Below are 12,720 nucleotides of genomic sequence, written 5' to 3' on the forward strand. Positions count from 1 at the left end.
CCCCTCCCTCCCAAGACTCCCTCCTGCTCTCCCTGTCCTGGCCCTCTAAGGCTTTCACCCATCATCGAGCTGATCTCCCTTTGTTATACAGAAACTTCCCACTACCTCTTTTACAGTTGGTAGTGTATATATGTCTGTGCTACTCTCTCACTTCGTCCCAGCTTCCCCTTCACCCCCTGCCCCCCAACCACATGTCCTCCAATCCATTCTCTGCATCTGCATCCTTATTCTTGCCCTATCACTGGGTTCATCAATACCATTTTTTTTTTTTAGATTCCGTATATATGAGTTAGCATATAGTATTTCTTTTTCTCTTTCTGCTTACTTCACTCTGTATGAAGTCTCTAGGTCTATCTACCTCATTACATGTAGCTCCATTTCATTCCTTTTTATGGCTGAGTAATATTCCATTGTATATATATGCCACATCTTCTTTATCCATTCATCTGCTGAGGGGCATTTAGGTTGCTTCCATGTCCTGCCTATTGTAAATAGTGCTGAAATGAACATTATGGTACATGTTTCTTTTTGGATCATGGTTTTCTCTGGGTATATGCCCAGTAGTGGGATTACTGGATTATATGGTAGTTCTATTTTTAGTATTTTAGGAACCTCCAAACTGTTTTCCATAGTGGCTGTACCAACTTACATTCCCACCAACAGTGCAGGAGAGTTCCCTTTTCTCTACACACCCTCTCCAACACTTATTGTATCTAGAGTTTTTGATGATGGCCATTCTGACTGGTGTGAGGTGATACCTCATTGTGGCTTGGACTTGGATTTCTCTAGTGATTAGTGATGTTGAGCATCTTTTCATGTGCTTGTTGGCCATCTGTATGTCTTCTTTGGAGAAATGTCTATTTAGGTCTTCCGCCCATTTGTGGGTTGGGTTATTTGCTTTTTTGATATTAAGCTGCAGGAGGTGCTTGTATATTTTGGAGATTAATCCTTTGTCCGTTGCTTCATTGGCAAGTATTTTCTTCCACTCTGAGGGTTGTCTTCTTGTCTTGTTTGTGGTTTCTTTCGCTGTGCAAAAGCTTTTAAGTTTCATGAGATCCCATTTGTTTATTCTTGATTTTATTTCCATTATTCTAGGAGGTGGGTCAAAAGGATTTTGCTTTGATGTATGTCACAGAGTGTTTTGCCTATGTTTTCCTCTAGGAGTTTTATAGTGTTTGGCCTTACATGTAGGTCTTTAATCCATTTGGAGTTTATTTTTGTGTATGGTGTTAGGAAATGTTCTAATTTCATTCTTTCACATGTTGCTGTCCAATTTTCCCAGCATCACTTGTTGAAGAGGCTGTCTTTTTTCCATTGTATATTCTTGCCTCCTTTGTCAAAGATAAGTTGCCCATATGTGCTTGGGTTTACCTCTGGGTTCTCTATTCTGTTCCATTGATCTTCCTTTCTGTTTTTGTGGCAGTACCATACTGTCTTGATCACTGTGGCCTTGTAGTATAGTTTGAAGTCAGGAAGGCTAATTCTACCAACTCCATCTTTCCTTCTCAAGACTGCTTTGGCTATTTGGGGTATTTTGCAGTTCCATACAAATCGTAAGATTTCTTTTTCTAGTTCTGTGAGAAATGCCGTTGGTAATGTGATAGGGATTGCATTGATTCTGTAAATTGCTTTGGGTAGTACAGTCATTTTCACAATGTTGATTATTCCAATCCAGGAACATGGTATGTCCCTCCATCTGTTTGTGTCGTCTTTGATTTCTTTCATCAGTGTCTTATAGTTTTCTGCATACAGATCTTTTGCCTCCTTAGGCAGGTTTATTCCTAGGTATTTTATTCTTTTTGTTGCAATGGTAAATGGGAGAGTTTCCTTAATTTCTCTTTCTGCTTTTTTCTTGTTAGTGTATAGGAATGCCAGAGATTTCTGTGCATTAATTTTGTATCCTGCTACTTTACTAAATTCATTGATTAGTGCTAGCAGTTTTCTGGTAGAGTCTTTAGGGTTTTCTATGTATAATATCATGTCATCTGCAAAGAGTGACAATTTTACTTCTTCTTTTCCAATTTGGATTCCTTTTATTTCATTATCTTCTCTGATTGCTGTGGCTAAAACTTCCAAAACTATGTTGAAGAATAATGGTGAGAGTGGGCACCCTTGTCTTGTTTCTGTTCTTAAAGAGAATGCTTTCAGTTTTTCACCATTGAGAACGATGTTGGCTTTTGGTTTCTCATATATGGCTTTTATTATGTTGAGGTAATTTCCTTCTATGCCCATTTCCTGGAGCATTTTTATCATAAATGGATGTTGAATTTTGTCAAAAGCTTTTTCTGCCTCTGTTGAGATTATCATATGGTTTTTATCCTTCAATTTGTTGATATGATATATCACATTGATTGATTTGCGTATATTGAAGAATCCTTGCATCCCAGGAATAAACCCCACTTGATCATGGTGTATGATCTTTTTAATGTGCTGTTGGATTCTGTTAGCTAGTATTTTGTTGAGGATTTTTGCATCTATATTCATCAGTGATATTGTCCTGTAATGTTCTTTTTTGTGACATCTTTGCCTGGTTTTGGTATCAGAGTGATGGTGGTTGGGAGTGTTCCTCCTTCTGCTATATTTTGGGAGTTTGGGAGTGTTCCTCCTTCTGCTATATTTTGGAAGAGTTTTAGAATACATGTTAGCTCTTCTCTAAATGTTTGATAGAATTTGCCTGTGAAGCCATCTGGCCCTGGGTTTTTGTTTGTTGGGAGATTTTTAATCACCCATACTGTTTTGATTACTATAGCTTTGTTACAATTTGAAATTAGGAAGTGTGATGCCTCCAACTTTGTTCTTCTTTCTTAAGACAGCTTTGGCTATTCAGGGTCTTTTGTGGTTCCACACAAGTTTCAGTATTGTTTTTTGTACTTCTATGAAAAATATCAGTAATTTTCATAGGGATTGCATTGAATCTATAGATTGCTTTGAGTGGTATAGACATATTCTTTCAATCAAATATTCTTTTAATATTCTTTCAGTTATAGGACATAGGATATCTTTCCATTTATTTATGTCTTCTTCAGTTTCTTTCATCAGTGTCTTAGTAGATTTCAATGTATAGGTCTTTCATCTCCATGGTTGAGTTTAATCCTAAGTATTTTATTGTTTTTAATGCTATTTTAAATGAAATTTCTTTCTTAATTTCTCTGTCAGATAGTTCATTGTTAGTGACAGAGATGCAACTGATTTTTGTATGTTGATTTTGCATCTTGCAACTTTACTGAATTCTTTGTTTAGGTTTTCAGTGGAGTCTTTAGTTTTTCCATATATTCTATGATGTCGTCTGCAAAACAGAGAAAATTTTAGCTTCTTCCTTTCTGATTTGGTTGCCTTTTATTTCTTTATTCATATCTAATTGCTCTGGTTAAGACTTTCAGTACTATGTTGAATAGAAGTAGCAAGACTGGATGTCCTTGTTTTATTCCTGATCTTGAAGAAAAGCATTTAGCTTTTCACTGTTAAATATGATGTTAGCTGTGGCTTATCATATATGACCTTCGTTATGTTGAGGTACATTGCTTCTGTACCTAATTTGTTGAGAATTTTTATCATAATAGGGTATTGAATTTTGTCAGATGCTATTTCCTTACCTCTCGAGATGATCATATGATTATTAGTCTTCATTTCATTAGTGTGGTGTATCATGTTTGTTGATTTATGTATGTTGAACTATTTTTGCATTCAGGGATAAATACCACAGGATCCTTTTTCTGTTCTGTTGAATTTGGTTTGCTTTGTTTTGTTGAGGATTTTTGCATCTATATTCACTAGTGATATTAGCCTGTACTTTTCTTTCCTTGTTATGTTATCTGGTTTTAGAATTGGGGTAAAGTAGACCTCATAAAATGAATATGGAAGGGTGCCCTCTTCAATTTTTTTGGTGGAGATTGAGAAGAATAGGCGTTCATTTTTTTTAATGTTTGATAGAATTCACCACTGAAGCCATCTGGTCCTGAGCTTTTTATTTGTTGGGAGATTTCTAAAAAACTTTTATTGGCATATAGTTGACTTACAATGTTGTGTTATAATAGTTTCAGGTGTACAGCAAAGTGAATCAGCTATATATATACATATATCCACTCTTTTTTTTTTAGATTCATTTCCTGTATAGGCCATTACAGAGTATTGAGTAGAGTTCCTTGTGCTATACATCAGTTTCTTATTAATTACCTATTTTATATATAGTAGTGTGTGTATGTAAATCCCAATCTCCCAATTTATCCTTCCTCCACCTTATCCCCTGGTAACCATGCTTGTTTTCTACATCTGTGACTCTGCTTCTGTTTTGTAAATAAGTTCATTTGTACCCTTTTTTTTAGATTCCACATGTAAGTGATATCATATGAATTTGTCTTTCTGTGCCTGAGTTACTTCACTCTGTATGACAGTCTCTAGGTCCATCCATGTTGGTGCAAATGGCATTATTTTATTCTTTTTGATGGCTGAGTAATATTCCATTGTATATATGTACCACATCTTCTTTATCCATTCCTCTTTTGATGGACATTTAGGTTGCTTCCATGTCCTCGCTATTGTAAATAGTGCTGCAGTGAACATTAGGGTGCATGTGTCTTTTCAAATTATGATTTTCTCTGGGTATATGCCCAGGAGTGGGACTTATGGGTCATATGGTAGTTCTGTTTTTAGTTTTTTAAGGAACTTCCATACTGTTCTCCATAGTAGCTACACCAATTTACATTCCCACCAGCAGTGTAGGAGGGTTCCCTTTTCTCCACACCCTCTGGAGCATTTATTGTCTGTAGGTTTTTTCATGATGGCCATCCTGACCAGCACGAGGCGATACCTCATTGTAGTTTTGGTTTGCATTTCTGTAATAATTACCAGTGTTGAGCATCTTTTCATGTGCTTTTTGGCCATCTGTATGTCTTCCTTGGAGAAATGTCTGTTTAGATCTTCTGCCAATTTTTTGTATGAAAACATAAAAGACCCCAAATAACCAAAGCAATCTTAAGAAAGAAAAATGGAGCTGGAGGAATCAGGCTTCCTTACCAGAGTATACAACAAAGCTACAGTCATCAAAGCAGTATGGTACTGGCACAAAAACAGAAATATACATCAATGGAACTGGATAGAACTGTACATCAATGGAACATAACAGAGATAAACCCATGCACCTATGGTCACCTAATCTATGACAAAGGAGGCCAGAATATACAATGGAGAAAAGACGGTCTCTTCAGTAAGTGGTGCTGGAAAAATTGGATAGCTACATGTAAAAAAATGAAATTAGAATACTCCCTAAAACCATACACAAAAATAAACTCAAAATGGATTAAAGACCTAAATGTAAGGCCAGACACTATACAACTCTTATAGGAAAACATAGGCAGAGCACTTTGGAATAAATTGCAGCAAGATCTTTTTTGATCCACCAACTGGAGTAATGAAAATAAAAACAAAAATAAATAAATGGTACCTAAGGAATCTTAAAAGCTTTTGCACAGCAAATGAAACCATAAACAAAGCAAAAAGACAACCCTCAGAATGGGAGAAAATATTTGCAAATGAAGCAACAACAGATTAATCTCCAAAATATACAAACAGCTCATGCAGCTCAATGTAAAACAAACAAACAAACAAAAAACAACAACAACCCAATCAAACCCAATCTCTCTACTCACTCTTGGTCTGTTCATGTTTTCTATTTCTTCATGATTCAGTCTTGGTAGGGTGTATGTTTCTAAGAATTTACCCATTATTTTCAAGGTTATGTAATTTGTTGGTGTATAATTATTCATAGTAGTCTCTTAGGACCCTTTGTACTGATAGTTCAGTGGTATCAGCTATAATGTCTCCTTTTTCATTGCTGATTTTATTTATTTGAATCTTCACTGTTTTTCTTAGCTAGTCTTATTAAGGGTTTTACAATTTTGTTTATCTTTTCAAAAAGCAGCTCTTAGTTTCATTGATCTTTTCTATTGTTTTTCTCTTCTCTATTTCTTTTATTTCTGTTCTGATCTTTGCTATTTCCTTACTTCTGCTAACTTGGGCTTAGTTCTTCTTTTTCTAGTTCCTTGAGGTATAAAATTAGGTTATTTGAGATCTTCCTTGTTTCTTAATGTAGATGTTTATCACTATGTGTGTGTTTATTTCTGGGCTTTCTATCCTGTTCCATTGATCTATATTTCTGTTTTTGTGCCACTACCATACTGTTTTGATGACTGTAGCTTTGTAGTATAGTCTGAAGTCAGGGAGCCTGATTTCTCCAGCTCTGTTCTTCTTTCTCAAGATTGCTTTGGCTATTCAGGGTCTTTTGTATTTCCATACAAATTTTAAAATTATTTGTTCTAGTTCTGTGAAAAATCCCATTGGTAATTTGATAGGGACTGCATTGAATCTGTAGATTGCCTTGGGTAGTATGGTCATTTTAACAATATTGATTTTTCCAATTCAAGAACATGGTATATCTTTCCATTTGTTTGTCATCTTCAGTTTCTGTCATCTGTGTCTTATAGTTTTCAGAGTATAGGTCTTTTGCCTCTTAAGGTAGATTTATTCCTAGGGTATTTTTTTCTTTTTGATGTGATTGTAAATGGGATTGTTTCCGTTGCCCTTTGATTCATTGGTTGTTCAGTAGTCCATTATTTAATTTCTACGTATTTGTGAATTTTCGAGCTTTCCTTCTCTTGTTGATTTCTAGTTTTATACCATTATGATCAGAAAAGATACTTGATATGATTCAATCTTTGTAAATCTGTTAAGATTTATTTTGTGACCTGTCCTGGAGAATATTCCATATGCATTTGAGAAGAATGTGTATTTTGTTGCTATTGGATGAAATTTGTGTGTATGTCTGTTAGGTCCTTTTTATCTAATGTATGGTTCAAGTCCATTTATCCTTATAATTTTCTCTCTGGATGACCTATCCATTGTTAAAAGAAGGGTAATGCAGTCTGCTACTATTATTGCATTGCATTTCTCCCTTTAGATCTGTTAATATCTGCTTAATATATTTAGGTGCTCTGTTGTTGGGTGTGTGTATTTACAATTGTTAATAGCCTCTTGATAAATCAACTTCTTTATCATTAAACAATAACCTTCTTTTTCTCTTCCTACAGATTTTGACTTGAAGTGTGTTTTGTCTGATATAAGTATAGCTGTCTGTGCTCTCTTTTGGTTTCCATTTGCGTGGTATCTTTTTTCCATCCCTTCACTTTGAGCCTATGTGTGACCTTAAACTGATGTGAGTTTTTTATAAACACCATATAGTTGGGTCTTGATTTTTATCTGTTCAGTCACTTTTTATCTTTTGATTGGAGAATTTAATCAATTTATACTTGAAATAATTATTGATAGATAAGAACTTACTGTTGCTATCTTGTTAATTGTTTTCTGGCTGTTTTGTGGTTCCTTTGTTTCTTTCTTCTTCTCTTGGTCTCTTCCTTTCTGATATGATAATTTTCTGTAGTGTTATGCTTTGAATCCTTTCTCTTTATCTTTTGTACATCTGCTGTAGGTTTTTGCTTTGTGGTTATGAGGTGTATATAAAACATGTTATAGTTATAACAGTCTATTTTAAGTTTAGAACAGCTTAACTTCAATCACATATAAAAACTCAACCGATTTACTCCCTCCCCCATAAGCATTTTATGTTCTTTATTTCACAATTTACATATTTAAATATTGTGTATTCATTAATAAATTATTGTAGCTGTGGTTATTTTTTATACTTTGTCTTTTAACCTTTAGACTAGAGTTAAGTGATTTATATACCATCATTACAGAATTAGAGGATTCTGATTTGACTATATACTTACCCTTACCAGTGAGTTTTGTTTGTTTATTTCTTTATTTATTTGGCTGTGTTGGGTCTTCGTTGTTGCATGCAGGCTTTCTCTAGTTGCAGCGAGTGGGGGCTACTCTTCCTTGTGGTATGTGGGCTTCTCATTATGGTGGCTTTTCTTGTTGTGGCGCACTGACTGTAGGGTACACAGGCTTCAGTAATTGTGGCATGAGGTTTCAGTAGCTGTGGCACATGTGCTTAGTTGCTCCGTGGCATGTGGGATCCTCTCTGGCCAGGGATCGAACCCGTGTCCCCTGCACTGGCAGGTGGATTCTTAACCACTGCACCACCAGGGAAGTCCCTACCAGTGAGTTTTATATTTTAACATTTTTATTTATTTATTTATTTATTTATTTATTTATTTATTTGGCTACATTGGGCCTTTGTTGCTGCGCATGGGCTTTCTTTAGTTGTGGAGAGTGGGAGCTACTCTTCGTTGCGGTGCATGGCTTCTCATAGCAGTCGCTTCTCTTGTTGCAGAGCATGGACTCTAGGCGTATGAGCTTCAGGAGTTGCAACATGTGAGCTCAGTAGTTGTGGCTCATGGGCTCTAGAGCACAGGCTCTATAGTTGTGGCACATGAGCTCAGTTGCTCCACGGAATGTGGGATCTTCCTGGACCAGGGACCAAACCCATATCCCCTGCATTGGCAGGCAGATTCTATTTTTTTCTTTTTTAATTTATTTAATTATTTATTTATTGGCTGTGTTGGGTCTTTGTTGCTGCATGCAGACTTTCTCTAGTTGAGGCGAGCAGAGGCTACTTTTCATTGCAGTGCACAGGCTTCTCATTACGGTGGCTTCTCTTGTTGCGGAGCACGGGCTCTAGGTGAGCAGGCTTCAGTAGTTGTGGCACGCAGCCTCAATAGTTGCAGCTCGTGGGCTCTAGAGCACAGGCTCAGTAGTTGTGGCACCCGGACTTAGTTGCTCTGCAGCACATGGAATCTTCCAGGCCCAGGGAATGAACCTGTGTCCCCTGCATTGGCAGGCAGATTCTTAACCACTGTGCCACCACCAGGGAAGTCCCAATATATTTTCACATTTTGTAAGCAGATCTAGTAATGAACTCCCTGAGCCTTTGTTTGTTTGGGAAATTCTTTCTCTCTCATTTCTGAAGGATGGCTTTGATACAGGTAGTGTATTCATGGTTGGGAGGTTATTTTTCTTTCAGTACTTTGATTATATTATCCCACTCTTGCCTGATCTACAAGGCTTCTGCTGAAAAATCCACGGATAGCTTTGGGGGGTTCCCTTGTATGAGAGGAATTTTTTTCTCAAGATAGTTGTATGAATCTCTACAGACTAACATAGGAAAGAAAACAGAAACTGGTGTGGTATGTTTCCTCCCCCTGCTGTTTCTCTGGTCAACTTATCCACTTGCTGAAGCATCTTCCTAGTCTTCACGGTCCACTCCATAGAAATTTGTTTTAATAACATATTATAAATTGTGCATATTGGAGTAGCTTCTCTCTGAAGGAAAAAAAAAAGTCAGAGTTCCATTGGAAGTTAGGAGAAGCCATTTCTGATCCCCAGATTGAATATCTCTGGTTGTTTCCTTTGTCCTGATGTCAGCTTTGAATAGTATAATATCTTCTATCAGTCCTGGTCATTAGGTGTTGGGCTACTGAATGTTTTCATTTATATCTTTGACAGCCAGTAATTCTTTAGTGTTATTTAGTCTTATAAGTAAACATTTAGCTCTAAGTGTCAGCTGCTGAAAAGATCCTAAACATAGCCATTGTCTTCAAGAATTTCACTTTCTGGAGGGAAAATAGACATAAAGTGAACTGAAATGTAATGTGTACGCATTATGAGTGATGTGATCACGGAGTGGGTATCACCCTACCCTTGAGAGGCATGTGGCTGTGTTTCTAACATCCTAGTAGTTTTACCACTCTTAAAATGTTTATGTTGGAGTTCACAGTTGATATTCGTTTTATAAGTTTGCTGGGTTGTTTTAACTGTAATTAGTTAATGTTTTCAGGGAGAGATATTATTTCACTTTCATTTTATCCCAAACATATTAATGAGCTATTTTGTCAAGAATGGCATCGACATTTTTTGAGAGCTTGTTAGGTGCAGGTTGCTGAGCTCTGAATTGAGGGCATGCAAAGTGATGCATGCACAGTTCCTTTTTTGAGAAAGTGAGGTCTTCTTGGGGAAGGAACATTTAGAGAGAAAACAAATACAATACAGCAGCAACTTAAATTTCTGCACAGCACTATTGTTTTTAATACACCTTCATATTTATTCTTAGTGATAACCATGTAAGGCAAGTTATCGTAAACACTCACTTTATGGTTAAGAAAATTTACTGGCTTCCCACAATGACACAGTAAATCTGTGGTAGACAGCACTCCAAGTCACCTGACTAATCTACAGCACTTCCTGCCTTGACATAGTAAGAACTGAGTAGTTCATGTAGAAATCGGAGAACAAGGTCTCATCAGCCCTGTCCAGGCACGTAAGAGTATTTCAAGATCTGGTGTGCAGCAAAAAAGTGGAGTCTGGGCTGGGCCAATACCACTTCTGAGCAAAGAACAGAAAATCAAAAGTCTGAGTTGAGAAAAGCCCAATGAAGCAGAATCCAAAGGGAAATCCAAGGCAAGAGCTGGTAGAGATTTTTTGAAAAAGTAGGGTAGAAGACCAGGGAATTTGTGAGGGTAGTCTTCAGCCCAGCCAGATTGCAATACTCCTTTTGAAGACAGAGTTCCTTCCTTGCTGGTCTTAAAGGCACATAGCATTCTGAACCTAAATTTTAACAGGTATAGGAAGGTTAAAAACATTTTTTGGTATTTTGTATGGATTACACAGTCATATGTTAAGGTTGATGTAAGGCTGGCCATATTTCATGTATTTTATTTCCAAGGTATATATTTTAGAACCTTACTTTTTTAACTTTGTACATTGATGAAATATTCTGTATTGCCAGTTGGTTACCATATTGGAATGATAAATGTGGATTCTTTTTTCCAAAAATATTTTTAAAGTAATACATGCACACGTAAAAATACTCAAAGTGTTCAGAAAGTAAAAACAGAAAAGTGAAAGTACCTTCCCCTGCCTTCCTCTCTACCTCTGTCCTTTCTCCAATGGCATCCACTATTAAAACTTTCTTTTGTGTCCTTTTAGGAAAAGAAAAGTGTGTTTTTCAAAATTTTATATGTATATGCTTTTTCTGCATTACAAAAGTTGATTATACTAGGTTTGCTGTTTTATATCTTTTTAAAAAATTATTATTAAAACTTTATCTTGGAGATCTTGATGCAATAATATATTTAGCTCTAACTTCCTGTTTTAAAGTTTACCTAATGTTCCCTTGTTTGGAAATGAGATTTGTCAATTCCCCATTCTAGGCTTTTAACTTGTTTTCAGGGTTTTGTTTTTTGTTTTTCCCTGTTCAAACAGTGCTATGGTATACGAGAGTGAGTCAAAAATTATCCACACTCTGGCTGTAGAATTTACAGAAATTTTAATATAACAGGAATACAGATAATTTTTGACTCACCCTCATATATGGCCATTGTGCTGTATATTTGTAGGGAAGATTCCTAGCAGTGTGATTGCTGGATCAATGGATAAGAACACAGCCTCTTAAGGAGGACTCCTGAATGGGCCTTCATGACAAGTGCAGTTTCCAAGCAAGGAAGGAGTTTAGAATATGGGGCAAGGGTAGGGCATAAACAATAGAGACGGAAGAGAAGGGAACTAGAGATAAAATAGAAACTCCACCTATGAGACAAGATGATAAATATTTGTATCAGTAGTCTTAAGGGTGGCTTTTATGTTTAATCAGTATAATCCCTCCTAGAGGACTTAAGAAAAAAGTTTTAAGTGTCAGTGTATTTTATTGCAACAATGAAAGTATGTAAATATTTTTATAACTGCAATTGTGTTTGGTTTTATTATAAAGATATTGCATATTTATTATATATAGTTTGGAAAAATGCAAGAAAGTGTAAAGCAGGAAAAATTTCACCCATACTCAGAGGAAGCCAATGTTAAATATTTTAATCGCCTATTTCTGTTTATGTATTAGTTTTTACATATTTGAGATCATATTGTGTGTATATATATGTTTATATCCAAATTTCCATTTGCTTATCACCTTGATCTTATTGATTTTATTTTCTTTCATTATTCTCTGCCTGCTTTTTTTCCTTCTTTTTTTTAGGTAATAGAAATCTAACATTGTTTTGGAATGAATTTGGATGCCAAAATAATGAGGACATGGAGAAATCTTCAGATTCTATTCAATATCAAAGAAGACTAGCCATGGCCATCCCATTCATCATTCAGTGTGGTGCGTGTTAAATTCCATTCCAATTAGCAAACTTTTAGTGAAAACCGAACATGCAAGTCGTTGTATTAAAAAACAGGGCATGAGGAAGATAAAGGTGGGTAAGACAGGGTTCTTGCTTTCAGAGAGATCAGGGTTTAGGAGAAAGGTTAAGATGAGCATGAAATTAATTGTGATAGAGGTGAGAATAATGTGAATGACATAAAAGAGGCCCAGAGTTCTCTGAGGGTTCAAAGGAAGGGGAGAGGATGAGATTAAAGTGAGGCTTCATGACAGAGCTGTGGTCTTTAAAGTAGACCCTTGAAGAGCAGAGATGTAGCTGGAAATGTGTGTTAATATCAGGTGTACACTTCAGCTCATATTTTTGTGGTGGATAACAGAAACAGTCATTTTTCTATTTTTAATACTTAACACTATGTTAAATAGTAGTAGGTGCTTAGTTGACTACTGAATGAATGAATGAATGAATGATGAATAAGTAATAAAAGACAAAACTATTAGGTAAGTGAACATGTTAAACAGCCTTGAATGGCAGGATAAGGAGTTTTTACTTTAATTAGCAATGGAGAGGCATTGGAAGTTTTTCTGAAGGAGAGGAATATCATTGAAGCATT

At 36.0% G+C, this 12,720-nt stretch overlaps 1 protein-coding gene across 1 annotated transcript in view; it reads left to right on the forward strand.

Moving 5' to 3' along the window:
* MORC1 (MORC family CW-type zinc finger 1) overlaps positions 1-12,720 on the forward strand; it is a 342,077-nt gene that overhangs the window by 241,790 nt on the left and 87,567 nt on the right. The window contains 1 exon segment of the mRNA XM_057697690.1: positions 11,981-12,109. Coding sequence (XP_057553673.1) covers positions 11,981-12,109 — 129 coding nt within the window.

The sequence above is a fragment of the Hippopotamus amphibius genome, chromosome 10 (genome assembly GCF_030028045.1).
Source record: "Hippopotamus amphibius kiboko isolate mHipAmp2 chromosome 10, mHipAmp2.hap2, whole genome shotgun sequence".
Lineage (NCBI taxonomy): Eukaryota > Metazoa > Chordata > Mammalia > Artiodactyla > Hippopotamidae > Hippopotamus > Hippopotamus amphibius.